The sequence below is a fragment of the Podarcis cretensis genome (assembly GCF_951804945.1).
Source record: "Podarcis cretensis genome assembly, chromosome: 7".
NCBI classification, from domain to species: Eukaryota; Metazoa; Chordata; class Lepidosauria; order Squamata; family Lacertidae; genus Podarcis; species Podarcis cretensis.
The window spans coordinates 69,373,258-69,395,303 of NC_137176.1; the positions used below are offsets into that span (position 1 = coordinate 69,373,258).

Below are 22,046 nucleotides of genomic sequence, written 5' to 3' on the forward strand. Positions count from 1 at the left end.
AGCAAACAAGGCTTGCCTGGGAGTCTTAGTTCAGCAACACCCAGGGCCTTGCAGAGCCAGGCAGAGGCCCCGGCCAGGTAGATAATGTGCCCTCCCCCTTTTTACCCTAGGGATAACTGAAGTCTTATAAATAATTTTCACAAAAGTTATGCTGACAAATAATTTTATTTCAAGGCTTGAACCATATCTGCATATAAAGACAAAATGAAAATATAGATAAATATGCTGACCGAGGCCCCCTTTGGAATGGGAAGCCTGGGCCAAGTGGCCCATATGGCCTGGCAACACCCGAAGGGTCAAAGGCTGCCCACCACGTCTTCTCAGGGGAGACATCAGCCCCCAGCACCGATTTATCTCCCTGCTCTTGTTTAATATCTACTGTATATTGGTCGCAGGGGATGCAAGCCCAAAACAAACAGAGGGGGCAGCCGCCCACTAGGCCCTACTGCCGCGTTCAATTGCGATTTTAAAAAGCGACCCCAGCGGTGTGCCCCGTCCCCGTTATGTCACCATCACCTCGCTGGACCTCCCGGGCTCTGCCCCGCCGAGCCTCCACGAGGCGCCCGTCCCGCTCCCGCCGCGCCTGCGCCGTGCGAAGAAGAATGCCCAAAGTTTGGAGCGCCCCGTGTTCGGCTACCCCTGGCCGCGCGCCGTTCTCATGGCAACCGAGCTCGAGCGATAAACACTCCCGCCGGAGCCTATGAGAGGGAAGTTCCTCGGCGCGCGCAGCTCAGCAGGGGGGCGGCGGCCGCCGCTTCCCCCCCTTTTTAGCGCCTGGGAGCGGAGACACCTGCGCGCATTCCCTTCGGCGGCAGCGGAGCGGCAGGTTGGCTTGGAGACCCGCTTCTTTGCCTCGGCTCGGTGTGGGGAGTGGGGTCCCGCCGCGCAAATGGGGTGCTCCAGCAGCGCTCAGACCCAGGTCAAGGACTGCAGCCGGCCGGCTCCCAAGTCTCCGGACGCCAACGGGCTGCAGAAATGCGGTGAGCGCCCCTTAGGCTCCAGGCTGCCCATTTATTATTTCTCTTTCAAAAAAAAAGTTTCTCTCCTGCCCTTACAAAATTGCTGCTCTGGAAAGCGGAGCAGGCAGGGGACGCGGGCTCAGCACACCTGGGGGGGGGGGGGAGCGTTTAAAACCCCTGTGGTAATTAATGGTAAAAGCAGCACCTAATTTAATTCCCGCTTGATATTCGCTCCCTTTGTAATATTGGGAGTTAGGTGCCAGTGAAACTTTTATTATATGTTCCGCTCAGTCGAGGGTTTGCGCGTGTTGCATCAAAGGAAGCCTCTCCAGCCCTAATACGTTAGTAAGGAAGGGGCAGAAATGTGGTTTTCCCCTCACGGAGCTACATTTCCCAACACCCGCAGTTCCCAGGCTCCAGTAGCTTGAAATACTGTATACGGCGTGTTACGGGTTTTTTTTGTGTGTGTTTTTAAGGTGTCGCAATATTCTTTTCGTAGCAAGAGGCGCTCAGTTTATAATAGAGTTGAATCTGGTGCGGGGAGGGAAGGAGGATTCAAAACCGTTTGGAGTATTTTTGTTAGGGTCGCCCCGCTTGTTCTTTTGGGTTGGGAATTCTGCTTTTCTCGAGCCTATATAACAAGGTGCATTGCTCAAGTTCTGTTTCCTTCTCTACACCCAGAAGAGAGGCAGGTACAGTCCTCCTTTGATTATCCTTTCTGCATTCTTTGCTATCTTCAGACGGGAAGATACTTTTAACCTCTAGTCCATCAATCTGTAAGGTAGTATTCCCTACTAGTCCTACTTAGAGAGGACTCGTGGAAAATAATGAACATGGCTAATTAATTTCAGGTCCATTAATTTCAATGGGTTTATTCTGAGGAAACAGTTGAATAGAACCCTAAATTTGCTCCCTCTTTTCTTGCCTACCCCATGCCTCCACTTCCCACCTTAGTTTATCTTGGCTTGTTCTAGTACTAAAATTGCCATTCTGGCAATATTCATCCTGATCCACAGGAGCTAGTGCATTTAATTTTACTTCTAAATAAGCAGCCCTATGGCTGTGGGCCTATTTTGTAACTACCGATAAACTGCATATGGCTGTGTCATTGTTATGTAAGTTTGGCAGATATTTTGTTTTAATAACCTAGTCTACCGGCCTGTGTTAAACTGGACTGCTAAGAGTTAAGAGGTATTAACTCTCCAGTATAAATTATAACCAGGCTTCAAAAAAAAGCTGTGCTGAAACTCCGCATAACTTGCCTGAGAAGAAGTTGTGTATAAATTTGCATATAAACAAATAGCGTTTACACCCAAGACACACTGAGGATGTATATTGTTTGGGTTATTATTCTGTGTATACTTCCCTGTGAGCAAACCTCAGTTAACATGGTAGGACCTACTTTTAAGTAAACATACTTGGTTACACTTGCAAAAAGGTTCTCAGGCTTTCATAGTTTGTAGATAGTGTATTATGTGCAAATGCTGATACATGCCAGTCTTCTCAATAAAGCTTTTTAAAAGTGTATATTTCTTAATCAGACCTTTTAGTTATCTGATACTCCTTGATATAATGCCACATGAAAAAGTTATGTTTAAATTTTTGTTTTAATGTCCAGTAACACAATACAGCCTTGGCATTGTTAAAACAGACCTAGGAATAAACAGCTTTTCATATTTCTGTTTGAGTCCAGATTTTGTGTGTAGTATAAACGTTTATCATAAAAGTATTTGCTTCGTTTCTAAATTGGATGCTCTGATCTCTCCTGCATGAAGTGGCTTGTCTGATTCCATTGCATTATAAAATGATGCCACAGGAGACTGAAATGTGACACAAACTCTATTAAACAATGCAGTTCCTTACAACTGGTCTAAAAATTTACTGTGGTTAACTTCTGAGCTTTACAGCCATTATATGCTGGCCTTGAAGGTGGTGCAAACTGTGACTGGTCCAGAATGGGGTGACTTTGTTTGTGGTTTGGGGGCTGCAAGTCAGGGACATATTATGCTGATTTTGTGAGAAATCCACTATTCTCCAGTTTGTGGACTACATTCAATGTGTGAATAAACGACAAATTGACAAAGGCAAAGCTATAGTATAAAATTAAAAATCTAACTTCAAAAAGAGCAAAAAAAAAAAAAACAATCCTGGGGGAAATAACCCCATGGTTAAAGTTGAAATTATTTCCCTTGGGCATTTTGGACAAATAAGGGCTTTAGCAATTAGTTGCACATATGGCAAAATCTTAATGAGGCCTTCATCTTCTTTTTAAAGGATTTACACATCTACGTAGTGGAAGGTAAGGAGGCCACTGAATATATAAAGGCATGTAACTAATTCTGCTGTACTCTTGGTGAGATCATTTTACCAGGAAACAAACATGTCATTCTGCAGTTATAAGCTTTTTCCTGAGTTCCCTTAAGGCTTCGTCACTCAAAACAGTTTTTGTAGGATGGTTTAATAAGTTAACTTGTCAAAATTAATTTGGGTGGGACACTGTGCTCATCATTACCATTCATACTTGTTGGGGTGGGTAAGGGACAGAAACATCTATACATACCTCTGCTTTCAGGCTACAACATGAACACTCTGCCTTTTTGCTTCTAAGCATCAGAACTAAATGACTTGACGTGTTCATTCAATAATTTGTGAAATAGCTGCTATCATGAGATGCAAGATACCTGTGGAGGAAGGAGGTTATGCATTGCTTTATGTCTATATTGTTGAAGGCCTGGTCCACTTGTATTGGCTGCAGTAAAAGAACAGTAGTTTTTGTGCAATAAACGACAATTATTCACATATGGAAGGAGACCAGTAAAAGTACTTGGTTTGGAGTGGGCTTACTCCTACTGACTTTAATACTGGGGCAGGTTTTATGCACCCCTCTGTTTTGTCCGAATTTAGAACTGAATGGGACAATTGAGCCACTGTCTGTTTTGAATTTCTTATAGTGCATTCTACATGTTTCATTAGACGTTATAGCTAACATGCATACTGATAACCACACTATCAAAAAAGAAAAAGTAGCCCTAGAGTTGCTTCTGGTGGTGTAGTTGCCACTCCTAGAAATTACTCTTTCAGGTGTGCTTTGATATGGGTGGCTTCAAGTTTACAGAAGAACAGTTGATTGTATGGATAAACGGGATATATATATATATATATATATATATATATATATAACCTATAGATTTGCTCTCAGTAATAATTTGTGTTCTTCTTTTCTATTTGCTTCATTGACATTCCCAAATTAGAGGACAACTTGCCCATCGCAGTCGAAAATGAAACCGTTTCTGATCAGACCAAACTTGGGGTAATGGAAGAAGTGGAGCTGGGCTCGGATGGAGCAAAACTAAGCAAGGGTGTTGCTGAAGAGGAAGCTGATGTTTTGATCCCTGGAATGACCAACTGTGCCCTTTCTACCTGTCAAAGAGTCGACCCCGAAGGCACAGAGCCTCAACCAGTGGCGCCGGAAGAGAAGTTCAGCAAAAGTTTGCCTGTCGCCCTTTTAGAAGCTGGTGAGCCTCGACCTGCGATACCAGCCGAAGAGGTTGGTGAGCCTCAAGCTGCCACAGAAACTGCCAACACTTTGCCTCCAGAAACTGTACAGGACAGTCAGCCCGATCCTGTTGAATCAGCAGAGACAGGCACAGCTGAGCCTGCAACTGAGGAAATTGTTAGGAGTCTTGTAACGGAAATTGTGAAGGAGCTGCAAGTGGATGAAGAACAACAACAGACTGAGGGTAATAAGTTGTGCTATTTCAGACTGAGAAGGCCAGGTTCTGACCTGTATGCAGATTCCACCGATTGTAATGAATTTTTTTACATGCAGGTACATGAGGGCAAAAATCTTGCCCTGTGGGGAGTTGTGTGTAGCTTTGACAAATAATTAGACTAAAAGGGGCCCCTCTGAATAACTGAGGTCAGTGCCACCAATTGCTGCCTTGTTTTGTTTCCCTGTGCTCCCATTTCATATACTTAGTTTCCTCCTCCGCCCCCAGCAATTATTTATGCTAGGTGAGATGCTAACAAGAGAGTGGGTGGGAAAGCCCTTCTTTGGTGCATATTGCCAGAAGACAAATGGCACAAAGGCGACTGTACTTTGATTTGGTAATGGATCTGAACATTCTGACATCAAAGTAACTTGTTTCTCTTTTATTTTATTTATTAGATTTGTATACCGCCCTTCATCCAGAGATCACAGGGCGGTTTACAATTTTTTGCTAAATTCCAAATCAGTCCAGTCAAAATTATTGCGATGTGTATAATAGTTAACCAAAAATACAACACTATTATTGGTTTCAGTCTGCTTGTGAGGTAATAGTATTTATTTAGAATTGCTTTGCTGCATTACATCAAGTGTTTTTCTTGTCCATTATCAGTCTCCCATCACACCAGGAAAATTCCCCTTTGAGATGCTGTTTGGCTGTGGCCTTTGGTAGCTGTAGGTATTCTGCATCTGAACATATAAAGAGTTATACCTAGTGCTGAGTGGCTATTAGCTATGATAGCCATTTCCCATGACAAATCTTTTCTGTACCACTTTTATGGTTCATGCAGCGGGATTTCTGCAAAATGCAGGCTGTAGGAAACAAGGTAGTATTCATTTACTGAATGGTTTGAAAAACATCAAAATCGCTTAATGCATGGGTGAATGGAAATTCTGTTTACATGGACGTACATGTCTTGACACGTGGAATGCTGACAGATGAAAACCATGTAATCTTTTGAATGAAGTTTAGTAATACGACTTAAGTTACTTATTTCACCAACAACTTTTCTAAAAGTACACAGAGGACAATGGTAGGTACACTTTGATGTGGCAGATACATTTATATCAGCTGGCAAGTGCTGCATGTCTCCTGTGCTTTCAACTATTTCTTCTTTGATGTTATAAAGAACACCCGTAGCATCAGTGGGGGCTGTTTCATTAGCACAAATGGAGCATTGCCCCACCAGCTTCAGGCAGGTACCACCTGCCTGCCTCCTTACCATCAGCCCCAGGGGTAGCTTCTCAGTCTTAAGTTTGCCCTTTATAGAACTCTGCAAGAAGGAAGAGGATGGGGACAAAGCTGGAATTAATTGGTTTTGCCTGTCATTGGCTCCACCTACTTTTGGCCTCTCTTGTCTTCCATTCTACCAGTTCCAAAGGGTGCCAGCCACCAGTGCAGAACCTGCTAGGGCACTCAATACTCTTTCAGTGTTCCCTGGCTTGATCTCTATGGTTACTGTTCCAGGTGAGACAGGAGAAAAGAAGGAAACTGAGATGCACCGTGATGCAGTAAGTGAGGGCTCTGAAACAAAAGAAGAAGAAATGGGAGAAGCTACGGCAGCAACAGAGATAGGTATGTTGACAGAGGAGCAAAGGGCTAATATATTAGAAGTTTAAAATGCTGTATTCGTATTCATAACCTTTCATTGGCACGTCCTGGATGCTGCCTGCATTATTTAAATAGAGGTATGTAAAAGGTGTCCTGCAGGTAACTGCTTGTTTTTAAATCTGCCTAGGTTGTGTAGGATTAACTCTGAGATGGGGAATCTGTAGTCCTCCAAATGTTGAACTTTGACTTACTTCTGCCGCTAGCCAATCCAAGCAGTGGCCAAAGATTATGGGAACTGTAGCCTCGCAATACAGTAGTACCTCGGGTTAAGAACTTAATTTGTTCTGGAGGCCTGTTCTTAACCTGAAACTGTTCTTAACCTGAGGTACCACTTTAGCTAATGAGGCCTCCCACTGCCGCCACACGATTTCTGTTCTCGTCCTGAAACAAAGTTCTTAACCAGAGGTAGTATTTCTAGGTTAGCAGAGTCTGTAACCTGAAGCGTCTGTAACCCGAGGTACCACTGTATCTGGAGAAAACCTGGTTCCTCATCCCTGGTCTGTGTGTCTAGGATTGCTCTAACCTCATCTAGAGGTTGTCAGCTTTTGTTTAAAAATGGCAGTAGGGACATGGGATGATGCCTTCTCCAAATGAGTTCCTGCCAGCATGACCAGTGGTCATCGATGATGGGAGCTGCAGTCCAGAGCATCTGGAGGGCAGCAGGTTGGGGAAAGTAGAGCCTGTCTGTCTGCCACTTAACTCTACAACCCTCTTGGAAAGCCCTCACTTCAGCTGGGTTCACTTCTGTCATAATTGCACAGCTGTAGAGAAAAGTCCTTTGAGGAGGGGTCAGACTGTAGGGAAGCTAGCAGCAGGGCACAGTGGCTATTGTAGCACTTGTGTGAACCCTTTTGCTGTAAAAATTGGACTACCACTACCTGCTTTCGTCTACTTTGGCCCCAAGCCATATGAAGCAGATAAGCTAGTTAAAAATAGACTTGGAAAAGATGCACATGTGAGAAATGAGAAGCTTAATTATACACATTTAATTCCATAGTTACTATTTGCCAAACACATTCTAATGATGATCAGATTGCTACCATGGCTCTGGGATTTCCCATTCTCGGATTTCTGTTATAATAGGTGAGGAATGGGTAGGGTTCAGAAGCTCACTCACTGGACAAAACAAAGTACAGGTTTTGACTAGAGACAAAAGAACAAATGAAAAGGCAGGCAAAAGGGTTCATCGCTCAGGCCAGATCTAACATTACAGCACTTTAATTTCCCTCAATCTTAATTGATGGTGGAGATTTCCTTTCTGTGAAACTGAAGGCCCCCTACTGCTTTGGAAACCAGGGTCTGCAATTAAAAGCTCATCATAGCACCCAGGAGAAATGCTTGATATAATTACTGGAATTTCTTATAGTGGGAAGAGGAAGTGCCTGTGCATAAATATGCCCATGAAGAGATAGCTGTGTTTTGTCTTCCTAGCTCTCTCTCATACACGTATATGTATTTAGTAACTTGCTGTTTTGAGTCGTGCAGAATTACAAATAAGAAATAGTTGGAACCCTCCCCTCTCCCACATTGCTCACTATTTGCAAACTCAAATTACCAGTGTCAAGATTTCTTTTCTTTAATTGAATCTGCTTTCTCAAATCAATTTGAAGCACAAGATGACTCAACAAGTGTGAACTTTAAATGTTTTATCATATGGCAACACTTTGCATCAGGTAGCCCTACTACTGGTCAACAGAGGCTCAGACGGCTTTGTCTTGTTTTACGGACCTTTCTGTACATGCTCCTTTCAACCCTCCAGTTGCTAAGCGCTCCCATTTGGCTTTTGTTTAGCTGCTGTGTGATGCTGGGAGTCAATAGAGTATGTATTTATGGACCAGGGTGAGGAACCTCAGGCCTGGGAGATGTTCCCAGGCCACACCTCTCTCCAGCCATGTTTTGTACCACCCTCAAGTATTTTTTGCCTTGCTGGAACGTGTCCTTCAACTGTAATAAAAACTACTTGCTAGCCTGGATTGAGGATAGAAAGGAGTATACAAGCATGTGCAGGAAGTAGCCTACTGTACAAAGGTAAAATTTATGTTGCTTGCTCTGACTACTTCTGCTTCTGTCCTGGCTTGGCATGTGCCCCCTGCCCCTAGTTGCCCAGAAGGGAATGCAGCCATCAGGCTGAAAAAGGTTCTCCGACCTTTATAAATTTAATATCCAATTATTTCCAGTAAAGAAAGGATCACCATTTTCATCAGATCTGATTCTTCCCAATAATCCACTTTAAGCTTTACTGCCTTACTTGCATTGTTCTGACATGCTAAATATTAGCAGCAGAAGCTTCTTCATATGATTCATACAGATGACTTCCTTTCAAAGAACTGTTCCTAGAATATATTTGTCTAAAAGTCATTGCCACTTTTAAAATTTTAGGTTTTGTTTTTGTTTTATATTGCAGAGGCTACAAATAATGAAGAGTGACTCGTGGCTTCTGCCTGGACTTCATCTTTGGCAGCTCAATTGATATTAGCACTGTGATTTTTGGTATAATCTGGTTTTTTATAGAAGCTTGTATGGACTTGTCACTTCTGAGCACTAGGGGAGAAACCATTTTAATGATTTTATTTTGGGAAGTCAAGTTGCCAAGACACTGAGGAATTGCAATGTGTTAACCTTTCATGTTTGCCATAGAGTGCCTTCTGTAAACTTCCATTTAAGTGAAATCATGTGTTGCAAATCAAGAACTTCATCTACTGTATTTCAGTTAAAATAAATAAATTCCTAGGGCAAACTGTATTGACACCCATAAATTGTAGAACTGGGTGCATGGAGATTCTCCAAGCGCTAGATATGAAAGTGTCTGAGCATGGTTAGGTTCTAGTAATAATGGTGCAGCCATGAGGTTTTTTTTTAACTCTACCAGTACAACTCTTAAATGAATTTTGTTACATAAAACAAGTATGGATATTGGAGCGTAATATTGCTGCTTTGGTTCAATCTGGAAAGATGCATCAATTCATGCCTTGTTTTTTTAAACGAATGAAGGTAGTCACTGCAATCCAGCACTCAGGGGATGAGAGCTAGCATGTAATTATGGCACTTTGAAAGCACTTTGAAAGCACAGGATAACTGTTGTCACCTGTTGACAAAACAAGCAATTCTGTACACTCTAGTAAGAAATTACTGATAAGCACAACAGCAACATACACTGTTACTGTATTGTGGTGGTAGCACTTCTGTTAAAATGAAAATGTTAAATTTTAAATCTGTAAAATTCTAATCAATTCCTGAAAACACACACTAAAGTAAAAGTATAAACCAAATGAATTGCTGCCTCTAGTGTGTAATTATGTGTACTTCTAGAACACTTTATAGATTTGCCCCCAAAGTGTATATGAATTCTATTTGCCTTTATAAACCTGTTATTTGATAGTAATTATGAAAAGTGAACCCTTCAGTCTTTTTCAAAGAGAAACGTTGAAGTGCAAATCTTATAGCTGAGAGAAAATAATTTCACATAAAAAGCAAGAACTTTGCAGACGTTTAGTGTGAATCTATTGGTTGCATATTTTTGAGAAGTTGGGTAAACTTGAGCAGAGCTGATCTTCACCCACCTTATGTCTGAACCAGGAAACCTTTGTTTTATGCCGGGGTATACTTGATAATGGTTGGGATTTGTGCCTCATGTAGTCTATAAAATGGTAATTTTAACACTGAAATAAAGCATTTATGGAATGTCTGCATGAAAACTAATTCTCTATTCTAATATCGATAGGCTTATGTATTGTGTGTTTCACATCTTTACCTTTGGAAACGAAAACCACTTGCAATACATTTCCTTTTGTAAGGACCATGTAACTTACATGCTATCAGTGTCCATGACTTGATGGATAACTTATTTTTGAGAGGTGTTAGCATGCTAAGTCCTGCTGTTCCTATACTAGGATGCTCCTGAAACTCTGCTGGAGTTTGCAATCAGTATCACTTTTATTGGTTTGGGAAGTAGTCTGCTCTGTGTACTTGTTATGCACCATGGAATAGCAATTGACAAGCTTTACTCCTTTAATCTAGGTGGGTATTTATCATATCTCCTGGAAGGAAGGAATAGGTGCATATAAGAATTTGAAGGTATCCATTAATTGGGCTGCCTATTTGCTTCAGGTGAGATAGAAGGAAAGGATTCCTACAGAGGAGTCATTTATAAACCACACTTCAGAGGCAAAGCAAGCTCACCCAGTCCTGGGAGGCCTGTTAAGGGGCTTTTTAGATAGATTTTTGTAACATACCATTAGCTTTTGAAAATGCTGAACAGTGTAGTGCTGTGACAGATAATTCTATCCTTCTACTCAGGCAATAAAAAGGTAAAGGGACCCCTGACCATTAGGTCCGGGCGTGGCCAACTCGGGTTGCGGCGCTCATCTCGCTTTATTGGCTGAGGGAGCCGGCGTACAGCTTCCGGGTTATGTGGCCAGCATGACTAAGCCGCTTCTGGAGAACCAGAGCAGTGCATGGAAACGGCATTTACCTTCCCGCCGGAGCGGTACCTATTTATCTACTTGCACTTTGACGTGCTTTCGAACTGCTAGGTTGGCAGGAGCAGGGATCGAGCAACGGGAGCTCACCCCATTGCGGGGATTCAATCAGCTGACCTTCTGATCGGAGAGTCCAAGGCTCTGTGGTTTAACCCACAGCACCACCCGCATCCTTATTACTCAGGCAATACTTCTTTTTAAAACTTTAGTGTGGGGTATTCAGGCCACTCACACTTCTAGGCACATACATACTAAAATATTTTGCCTACAACTTTCATAATGGCAGCACCAAGACTCTCTTCTGTTGCCACCGGTACATAATTATTTTCCTCTCTCCAAATGGGTTCAGTCTGGTGAAGTAGTCTTCAAAGCTGGATTGCATGTTTGTGATGGAAGGGACTATCTGCCCATTTAGTCTTCAGAGTTAATTACAGGAAGAAAATAGTTTATTGCCATTTTTAATGCATTTGCCTCAGCACATGTACAAATTAAGAGCACATGTCCCATACTAAGTGCAGGTAATATGGAGTGCTCAAAAAAGCTCCTTAAATTCTTCTCACACCTGTATTCCATGCTTGGTTTGTGTAACTGGTTCCTACAGAGGTACCGTAATTCTTAAGGCTATAAATATATAATTTGGCTTGGAATTGTCACTGTGAATGACCAAATTGCGATGCAGCGGTACCTACTTGGCCTTCACTGCTGCCTATTTCTGTGTGGTATTTTTTAGGAATAGAAGGTCCAATTTAAACACCCAAACACTTTTATTTATGAATGAAGAAACAAGTCTAAATCTGATACTTTATGCAACTGGTTTATTATGTAACACCCCCACAACCACAAAGTTAATTAAAATTAGCTATTTTTGAAGGTAATGTTATATAAAAATACAAAACACCTCAAAAGATCCTCTCAGTATAAAATTGGCATCAACATTAGGTTGTTTAGTAAGTCAGATGGAGTCAGGACAGAAGTCCAAGACTATGTTTTTCAAAGTGGCTAAATCTTAAGTTAACATCCACCTCCAATACAGTATTCTGAAAGAATCCATCATAGTCTTTCCGTCAAACATTTTTATGGGTAGGGTTGCTTAATGTAGTGCATAGCAAGAATGCTATCTTGGCTTCTAATCACTACGGAATGAATCTACATTAATTTTTTCTATAAACTATTTCACAGTCTCCCTCAAAATACTACCTCAAGGGCCAAGATGTACCCAAGTATTCAGATCTTTAATGAGCTTCATGTGTACCAAATCCTGCAAGGGCTCAGAGCATTTATGGCACAGTAGAAAGGGGATGTGGAAGGAGGATCTTTACCAGAAGAATTCATGTAGGATCCCAGTCCTGAATTTGACTACATTATATGAAGCCAGTGTCAGAACTGAACTCCCTACACAAATCATTCCTGATCCTGTGGAAAGGAAATACCAAGAACAACTAAATTTATAGTCGTGGTGGGGCATCTTGCAGAGGTCCAGTGATGGCAATAGCTTCAATCTCCACACGAGCACCCTGTAGGGAAGATAATAATAAATTTTATTTATACCCCGCCCTCCCCGGGCAGATCCAGGCTCAGGACGGCTAACACCAGTAAAATTACAATAAAAACATAATAGAAAAAACCCCACCAATTTAAAATACAGGTTAAAATGCAATTTAAAATGCAGCCTCATTTTAAATGTAGCCCATAGATCAAAATCGTTAGGGGAGGGAAATAAGGGTCAGACTGAGTCCAAACCAAAGGCCAGGCAGAACAGCTCTGTCTTGCAGGCCCTGCAGAAAGATGTCAAGTCCCACAGGGCCCTAGTCTCTTGTTACAGAGTGTTCCACCAAGTCGGGGCCAGTACTGAAAAGGCCCTGGCCCTAGTTGAGACCAATCTAACCACCTTGCTACTTGGGACCTCCAAAGTGTTGTCATTTGTGGACCTTAAGGTCCTCCGCAGGGCATACCAGGAGAGACGGTCCCGTAGGTATGTGGGTCCTGGGCCGATGTCAAACAACTGCATTATAAAATCGGTGCAGGCGTCTTCTGCACCCCACAGCTTTGTGTCCATTCCAATTTAATCCTCCTTAGACTCCAAGGGTCTATATGCCAATGGTGGCTTCTGTGTAATAGAAAGCACTTCCACTTGCTGGAGGGGGCATGTATAAAATTTGCAGCCCTTCATGCCATGTAAAAGCTGTAAAAATGTGAGAGGTGCTGTTGTCTATGAGAATTCTATGCAAAGCTTAAATGTATACAAGCACTGCAGCCATTCACAACGACACCTGATAGTGCTATTATAAATGGTCACAAAGCATATCTTGAATACGTTAAGCTTTACATGGAATTGTCACACACAGTCTCTTAAGTTTCATGCTTGTTTGGCTCTAAACAATCCATTTAGGATTACACTTCATGTCTTCTAAACATGTGCTCTAGTCTATGAAAGCTAATGTTGCAATAAGTCTATTGGTCTTTAAGGTGCCAAAAGACTCTTAAACTGAAATCCTATATGCCCTTACTTGGGAGTAAACCCACTCAACTCAATGGGGCTTGCTTCTCAGTCATATCCTGCTCCTTTCTGTAAATTCTCAAAATTACTGGTAAGTTAAGTTTTTAAAGTCCTTGTGTCTAAATAATTTTAGCAGTTCTATCTGCAAGAAATCGTATAGAAGCTGTTTTGTAGAAATAGAACAGCACTTACTTTTGGCAGAGCAGCAACTTGGTAAGCGGCTCGGGCTGGAAAGTTGCACTTGAAGACTGAGTAGAATAGAAAAGACATTGCCATGATTATATTGACAACATGAAATACAGAGTTTTGCTTACATTTGCAGCAGCTTGCTGAGTTAGGTAAATAGATTCACCAATGATACAGCAGGCTATCTGTATTCTTGTACTATGCAACCACAGGAAGTAGAATCAGTATTAAGTTTTTAAGCTTTAAGGCAAGAAAAAGCTTACAGATATGTGGGAAATGCCAAGTGATGCCTTACAAGAAAGAGGAATTTTCAGTAATCAAGGAGCAGAGCACTGAAATCCCATAAAGCTCTTCATTTGACTTAACTAAAGCAAAATAAAAATATTTTGCATAATTTATACAGGTTGTATAATCCAGCTGCCCTTGAGAGAGGCTTTGTTTGTATGTCATGGTATGTCAAGGCCAGGGGTCAAATTCAGGCCTCCAGGCCCATAAACATTTTCACTAGGCCATAATTCCTCACCAGGCCCGCTCTTTGCTGTCCTCTAGTGATAGTGCCTGGCTGGAATCCAACTAAGTCCTACTCAAAGTAGACACATAGAAACTAATGGAACTAAGTTATGTCCATGGGCCTAGCACTGGGTATAACCAATTACAAAAAAAGCAGCTCACAGACTGTTTTAACAAAAGGGCTCACAAGAGCATGAGCATTCAAAACAGAATAATTCTCTTTCCAATCCTGCCCCCCATCTTGATTTTCTCATTCCATTCTGTGTCGCTCTTGTCAGCCGAAGTCATCTTGGTAGAGACCACATCACTTCATGTTTTGTACAGGGCAAAACATTGTTGCTTGTACAGCTGGCGGTACACAAGTGTTAGAGTTGTAGCAGTATTTACATTGCTTGTAGATTTCATTCACATCATCAAAGTCCTTCATGTCAGCCATCAGCACAGTAGTCTTCACCACTATACATGAGAAAATGGTATTTTAAACTCCATTCCCAATTATCAAGCTTTAAAAAACTATAATAACAATGTTTCAGCGTGTGTTATGGTTTGAGCTGGTTGCTCCAGCTCAACCACATGGCTCTTATCAGCCATTCTTGAATTCCTATACCAATAATTTAGGAACATTCACCACTTTGTAACTAAGCCAAGTTTTACTGCCTGTGCAACTTTTTCTGAAAAGCCCATGAATCTGACCTTTGAAGAGTTTGGAAGTGGGGAAGAAGGAAACTTTGGAAGGGCAGATTTTAAAGGTCTATGTTTCCAGCCTATATTTCTATGCTTTACTTTGTTGCTGCATATTTTGTGATTTTAAATTTCTGCTAGGATTTTTTCACCAAAGAGTACTTGCCCCAAACTTGGATCTTGGAACCTGGGAATTCTCCTTTTATACTTAAAAAAAAAAAAAAAAACCTAGTTTCCCAGGTGCAATAATCCTATTCTTTCCTATGCAGCTCAGATAGCAACTTAATGTTAAATAGTAACCAGGAGATAGTTGAGATCGCTGGTACCTGTTAATTCAGAATTTCACATGAAGAATAAAGGTGACATAGTAAGAACTTTCAAAATCCAAAAACCCACCAAAATGGGGGCTCAGTAAGATGTTTGTATCAACCAGAATTATTATTTTTTGTAAAGGGACATGGCAGGTCATGTAAATATGAGAAGAGGGAATGTTCTTGATTCCAATCCTGCAGATATTCACAGCAGCCCCACCTCTGTCATTGTCTCTCACAAGGTAGAGATACTTCCATTTCCTCTCTGATTCAAGGTAAGATAATTCAGAAGTAACTCATTTAGCATAGCTTCTACTCACCATTGTCATAGTCACAGCCAGCAGCTTTCAGAATTTCTCCAATATTGTGAAGGGCCTAAACACACAAAATGGGTTTGAGTCATTTATTTGGATTTGCACACCTCACCCCTAGGAGTCACAGCCGGTTACAACATATGCACCATTTTAAAACGTCATGAAACACAGGGTGGGAACCAGCAATTTATAATGACAAACAAAATTCAGCAAAGTATTAAATCACCAGGGCCCTCATCCAGAAAGAGATGTGCTTACAAGTGAAGTCACAACCAGCCTACGTTCCATGAATTTCAATGAAATGTAAGGAAAACTAGCTTTCTCTGCAGTGGCAACTATGTGCACAAGAACCTTGGGATTTTAGTCAGTTATTTATTTATACAAATAAATAAATATATACTACCTGTTGCGATCAGCCTCCAGGCAGCATGCGAGTTAAATAGACAGAATAATAAAATAGCAAAACCACCAATATAAATAAAATGCAACTGTTTTAAAAAAATAATGCAAATCACATAGAAATGTTTTTGGCAGCTGGTTGTCACACAGGGCCGATGTCAGACCATCTGTCTACACTGACTGGCAGTGGTTCTCTGGGATATCAGACGGGCCTCTCCCAGCCCTGCGGAGAGATGCTGGGGATTGTTCTAGGATGTTTTACAGATGCTCTACCACTGAGAGTCTTCCCCATTCCCAAAATAGGGGCTCCAATGCCTTCCCCATTCCCAAAATAGGGGCCCAGAATGTGTGCTTCTACTCAGCCCTGTAACCCAAAAGGGTCCTGAAAAGCGTGGGCACTCTTTCATCCAGTATCCCTCGATGCAGGGCACCAAAATCTTCAATGGTCCCTGGCAGCTATGTGGTTAAGTGGGACCCAGCCCCCCAGGACTGGACACGTTGAAACAGTACATCTGATCTTCTGTTTTGAGCCTTGCAGACATGCCCTTAAGATTTAATTTATGCTACATGAATAATGAGGGACGCAGGTGGCGCTGTGGGTTAAAGCCTCAGCGCCTAGGACTTGCCAATCGAAAGGTCGGCGGTTCGAATCCCTGCGGCGGGGTGAGCTCCCGCTGCTCGGTCCCAGCGCCTGCCAACCTAGCAGTTCGAAAGCACCTCCGGGTGCAAGTAGATAAATAGGGACCGCTTACCAGCGGGAAGGTAAACGGCGTTTCCGTGTGCGGCTCTGGCTCGCCAGAGCAGCGATGTCACGCTGGCCACGTGACCCGGAAGTGTCTCCGGACAGCGCTGGCCCCTGGCCTCTTAAGTGAGATGGGCGCACAACCCCAGAGTCTGTCAAGACTGGCCCGTACGGGCAGGGGTACCTTTACCTTTACCTTTACATTAATAATGACATCAAACTCATTGTCAGAATAATAACGGTGTTTCACCTGTTTGGCTTGTTCCTTTGTTCCTCCAGGTACAAATTGTCCATTTGAGGGATCCAGGCCTAGTTGCCCTGCGATATACATGGTCCTGTCTACCAACACTGCTTGGCTAAGGTTCAGCAGTAGAGAAGAGAGAAAACAAGAAAAAGAAAGAGATTTACTTTTTTGCTATCTTAAAGTATTTTATTTTGGTTTCCCAAAGATTTCCCATTCATAACTTAGGCAAGAGCTAGCTTGCTTGCTATTTAGTTAGTTAGTTAGTTAGTTAGTTAGTTAGTTAGTTAGTTAGTTAGTTTGCCTGACGTCTCCAACAAGTCTAGCTTGACTTAATCCTCAACTTAAGCATCAGTACATCTAGGTCTTCTGGGTGGTAGAAAGATCTTGTTCTTCGTTCTGTCCTGAAGTTAGCTACAGTATTCTAAATTCTCATGTAATACAATATAACTTTTTCCAGCTGCTAAGAAATCCTGATCGAAAGGGAGAAAAAGCAAGGGGAGGGGGATTTTGAGTGGGAGAATGGTTTGAGGAAAGATGGATCTTCCCCCAATGCTCTGCTCAAGATTACAGCGCCCTGTGAATGCTTCCCATTTAATCTAAAAAAATCAGGCTACAGTTACAGACAACTGCACATAACGTGTAGTTTTCATCCACATGAAGTACTAGAAACTTGCAGGTTACAACTAAGCAGCCATAAAGCTCTCTTTCCAAATCAACTCATGATGCAGTCTTAGGCACACCTTACTCAGAAGTAAGTCCCATTGAATTCAGTGAGACTTACAGTATTGGATGGAAGCCAAAAAAACTAATGGTAAGTAACAAAGATATTTAATTAATAATCATAATGATTCAGCAGGCACTTACACTGCAGACAGTCAGCCGCCAGATTAAAACACAAAGGCTGTTCACTCAGGCCTTTGGACATTAGCATTGTTGCAGTTTACTCAAGGTTGCATTGCATACTGTCATTATTGGTATTTTACGAGACCAATTGTGTTTTATGAAATGCTGTTGTTATTGGTACAGATATTGTATGCTGGACAAGATATAAACAGATTCATCAAGGTAGGTTTTGCTATAGTATGCTGGGTCACACAGCTTTATGGCAGTTACATGCCTGTTCAGTTGGTGCCAATAATCACTGCTACCTGGAAAACAACCAAGCAGAAAGCAGCAATCTGCCACAGATTATAAATGTGATTTCAAGTTTTCTTTTCCCCTTCTAAGGCTTAAAAATTTCTTATTTGGTGGAACCAGTGCAGTTGCAAATATTCTAATCTAATGCTCTGCTGTTCACTCCAATTCCTACACCAATTCTAAGAACACTCAGGCTGAGAGAACCATATCACCATACTTTTTCAGTCAGAGTGACAGAAATCCATGAACCACCACCACATTATCTGCAAGTTTCAGTATACGATGGACACCCAAGAAATTTTAAAAAGCGCTTAACTGTATTGTTTCAGCACAAATTTAATGCTCAAGGACACCGCCCTTCACGTTCCCTTAACATGCAACTCAGTGAACATTGGCCTCTCCTAAATACATGGTGCGCTAGCCACCTAATTTGGAACAGCAGATTGCAACACTCAATTATAAATGGGAACACCTTCAAACAAGCTAAAATGATGCAAGCTTAGCCTGGGACCAACCTTTCTGCTGTTCGGGGCAGAACATTAAAAATTAGACTACTGTAATGGTTACAAGTTGGTAAACAAAGCCAAGTGCATGACACAAAAATCCCTTCCGTTGATGAGTACATGGGGTTGAGCTTTTTTTCCTAAGAACTTTAGAAGTCACACCCTCCTTATGCCTTATTCTTCTACTTTCTACCCATTACCGCTGCTCAGCATTGTTCAGCATATGTAGATGAAACCAGCCATTAAATGTAAAAAAAGGTAAAGGTACCCCTGCCCGTACGGGCCAGTCTTGACAGACTCTGGGGTTGTGCGCCCATCTCACTTAAGAGGCCAGGGGCCAGCGCTGTCCGGAGACACTTCCGGGTCACGTGGCCAGCGTGACATCGCTGCTCTGGCCAGAGCCAGAGCCAGAGCCAGAGCCACACACGGAAACGCCGTTTACCTTCTCGCTGGTAAGCGGTCCCTATTTATCTACTTGCACCCGGAGGTGCTTTCGAACTGCTAGGTTGGCAGGCGCTGGGACCGAGCAGCGGGAGCGCACCCCGCCGCAGGGATTCGAACCGCCGACCTTTCGATCGGCAAGTCCTAGGCGCTGAGGCTTTAACCCACAGCGCCACCTGCGTCCCCGCCATTAAATGTAGAGCGCTCCTATTCAGGGTTCTGCAGCATTTTCCAAGGAGCATTCAATTTCTCTCCACACCCCTCCCAACAAACAGCTTTCCCCCAGTAGGTCAGCATTCCATGCTCACTGACCATATCCAGGCCACAACCAGACCATGACATGCACCCCCCACCCACTTGCAACCTCCTTCTTTGACGATCACTCGTAGCCGAGTAAGATTGTCTTCCATGAACACGGTTTTAACGGTGAGTCCGTAAGTGACCGTGGAGGCCAGTTCTGGATCCACACGTCCTTCCACAGTGGGGACATAGGTTTCCAGGCAGGAGTTGATCATGATGAGGGTTTGCCAAAAGTGCCGCCTTCTTAGCACGTTTCTCCCTTGCGTCCTGAGTTTGAGCGTCTTCAAAGCCCATGACCCTTTGGTAAAGGCTGTTCTCCAATTAGAGTGCTCGCAAGCCAGTGTTTCCCAGTGGTCAGAGTTTATACTACATTTTTAAAGATTTTCCTTGAGACAGTCTTTAAACCTCTTTTGTTAACCACCAGCATTACACTTTCCATTTTTAAGATCGGATGCAAACTCATTGCCACTGTGTGTTACAGGGGAAGGAGGCCTTCATCTGGGTCTGGATTCAGATATGGACCCAAAACTATTATTAATGGCAGACTACAACCTAGGAACATCTTAAAAAGCAGAGACATCACCTTGCCAACAAAGGTCCATATAGTTAAATCCATGGTTTCCCAGTAGTGATATATGGAAGTGAGAGCTGGACCATAAAGAAGGCTGGTCGCCGAAGAATTGATGCTTTTGAATTATGGTGTTGGAGGAGATTCTTGAGAGTCCTATGGACTGCAAGAAGATCAAACCTATCCATTCTTAAGGAAATCAGCCCTGAGTGCTCACTGGAAGGACAGATCCTGAAGCGGAGGCTCCAATACTTTGGCCACCTCATGAGAAGAGAAGACTCCCTGGAAAAGACCTTGATGTTGGGAAAGATGGAGGGCAAAAGGAGAAGGGGACGACAGAGGACGAGATGGTTGGACAGTGTTCTCGAAGCTACCAGCATGAGTTTGACCAAACTGGAGAAGGCAGTGGAAGACAGGAGTGCCTGGCGTGCTCTTGTCCATGGGGTCACGAAGAGTCGGACACGACTAAACAACTAAACAACACCACAACCTAGGAACAGGACCACCTCAGAGTATGTACATTATGAACATGACACATTCTACAACTGGTGTCTTGCTTGATGCAAGAGAATAGCTTTACTTGCAGATGCTGAAGTGTGTGAAGAACAGAAACTACAAACTAAGAAACCAAAGCTGACCGCAGCTCTTATTATTGGGGAAGGAAATATCTTTTGCAATATTGAAGTCTCATTAAAGATTATTAACATGCCTTCTTCAGGTATATCAGCTTTCTCCAGACTTTGCCTTGAAGAGAGACTCCTTGGCCTTTTTCATTTTACACTAATTAAACTTTTAGTCTAGCTAGCTTCTTCGTTAATGATTAAAAAGTGCAGTAATGGCAAACCAGCTCTTACTCAATGGACAGATTACTACGACAGCTTAGCGTAGGACAGCATTTTCCATTTGAGGAGTTCAATAAACTTTACATATATTCAGGTTTTGATGACAACCTGCCTCTGGTTGCCTTATGAATAAATTTGAAATGTATTAAAGTTCTTCACATCCTTATTAAAAGTTGAAAGGATTAGTAGCTCCCTCATCCCTCAACAGGGAGGTGGTTAAAAAAAAGAAAAGAATGCCAAACTGAGGTGTCACCCTGAGGGAAATTTTCCAGAGGCCAGAAAAAGCTATCATCATGCATTTTTACAGGATGATAAAAGGAAGTAATATTTTTAGTTAAAGACGGCACTCTACACAGGACTACAACTGAAGTATTGAACTCAGTGAATAATAATAATAATTTATTATTTATACCCCACCCATCTGGGGTATTCACATATGTGAATATAATACTTTCAGCCAATTCCTTTTTTGGCTGAACTGAGGTTTTTTTAAAGTATTACTCCTTTACACAAGCAATTGATCTGGCTGTACACATGCAGATATTATGTTGTTAACAACAACAATAATAAGTACATCTCCCCTCACATTTTGGGGCACAGCAAGTTAACAATGCACTTAAGAACACTGGAAATTGCCAAACACCAAGACAGACTATTTCTCTGACTACTCCAAGTGACAGTGGCTCTCTGGGTTTCCGGCTACGGGTCATTCCCATCACCTGATATCTGCAGCAGAGATTAAGCCTGGGTCCTTCTTCATACAATGCAAGTGTTCCACCATCAAAGGCCCCTCTGATTCACCATCCAAGCAGGACCCTTCTAGCAACTGGTACCCTGCCCTCGGCCATTAAGGCAGAGCATAGCCATCATGGCCAGTAGCCACTGGCAAGCCTTATCCATTAATCTATCTCATCCAAGTTGGTGGGCATCACTGCCTCTCTGCAGGAAGGAGTTCCATAGTTTTACCAGGAGCTGGGTGAAGAAGTGCTTTCTTCCCAACATACAGCAGCCCTTTCCAGATTTGGGGCGATTTGAAGCTCTTTGCGTTACTTCCTGAATTTTTCACACGCTTGCAGAGCCTAGCAACCCCCCCCCCCAGCAAGTAACCACTGTATTCAGAGACATATGATGCCTCTCTCTGCTCCTGGAATAATTAGCCATAGTGACTAGTGGCCATTCTTGATTCCTCCAGCGATTTCCTTGAAAACCTCCCCCGCCCCCCCCCCGCTTCCTTTTCTAAAGCCGCTGGCATCTGCCCATCTTGTGGCAGCGAGTCCCGCAGGTGAACTGCAGTCCACGTACAGAGGAGGGACGCTGCCCTTACCTGTAAGGGCCCATGGCAGCCGGAGCTTTAGCGGTGCTGATGATCTTCTTCACTAAGGCGGCCATGGCAGCAACAAGCAGCAGCTCCTCGCTCAACGGACCGCTGGATGAACGAAGCCGGCGGCTCTTTGCGCTTGAACTTAAACCGACTCCCACTCCGCCCCGCCCCCTCCCCCCCAAAGCCAACGGCGGCCCCGCCTCCCACTCAACAACTTAAGGCCCCGCCCCCAGCT

The 22,046-nt window shown here is 42.9% G+C and overlaps 2 protein-coding genes and 1 long non-coding RNA gene across 3 annotated transcripts; 1 reads left to right on the top strand and 2 right to left on the bottom strand.

Annotated features, from left to right (window-relative positions):
* Nucleotides 1-599: 599 nt before the first annotated feature.
* ERICH5 (glutamate rich 5) lies at nt 600-10,022 on the top strand. The gene is made up of 4 exons (XM_079984756.1): nt 600-980; nt 4,211-4,699; nt 6,194-6,301; nt 8,742-10,022. Exons 1-4 carry the CDS (start codon nt 701-703, stop codon nt 8,762-8,764), a joined length of 900 nt encoding a protein of 299 aa, XP_079840882.1. The 5' UTR covers nt 600-700; the 3' UTR covers nt 8,765-10,022.
* Nucleotides 5,267-6,187, bottom strand: LOC307220740. Its single transcript, XR_013841070.1, has 2 exons — nt 6,069-6,187; nt 5,267-5,538 (listed from the first exon to the last, which is right to left on the bottom strand). It is a non-coding gene; the product is annotated as an uncharacterized lncRNA (long non-coding RNA).
* Nucleotides 10,023-11,613: 1,591 nt separating the features above from the next.
* RIDA (reactive intermediate imine deaminase A) lies at nt 11,614-21,983 on the bottom strand. Its single transcript, XM_079984773.1, has 6 exons — nt 21,815-21,983; nt 16,706-16,811; nt 15,321-15,375; nt 14,396-14,464; nt 13,505-13,560; nt 11,614-12,329 (listed from the first exon to the last, which is right to left on the bottom strand). Exons 1-6 carry the CDS (start codon nt 21,877-21,879, stop codon nt 12,261-12,263), a joined length of 420 nt encoding a protein of 139 aa, XP_079840899.1. The 5' UTR covers nt 21,880-21,983; the 3' UTR covers nt 11,614-12,260.
* Between the last annotated feature and the right edge of the window lie 63 nt (nt 21,984-22,046).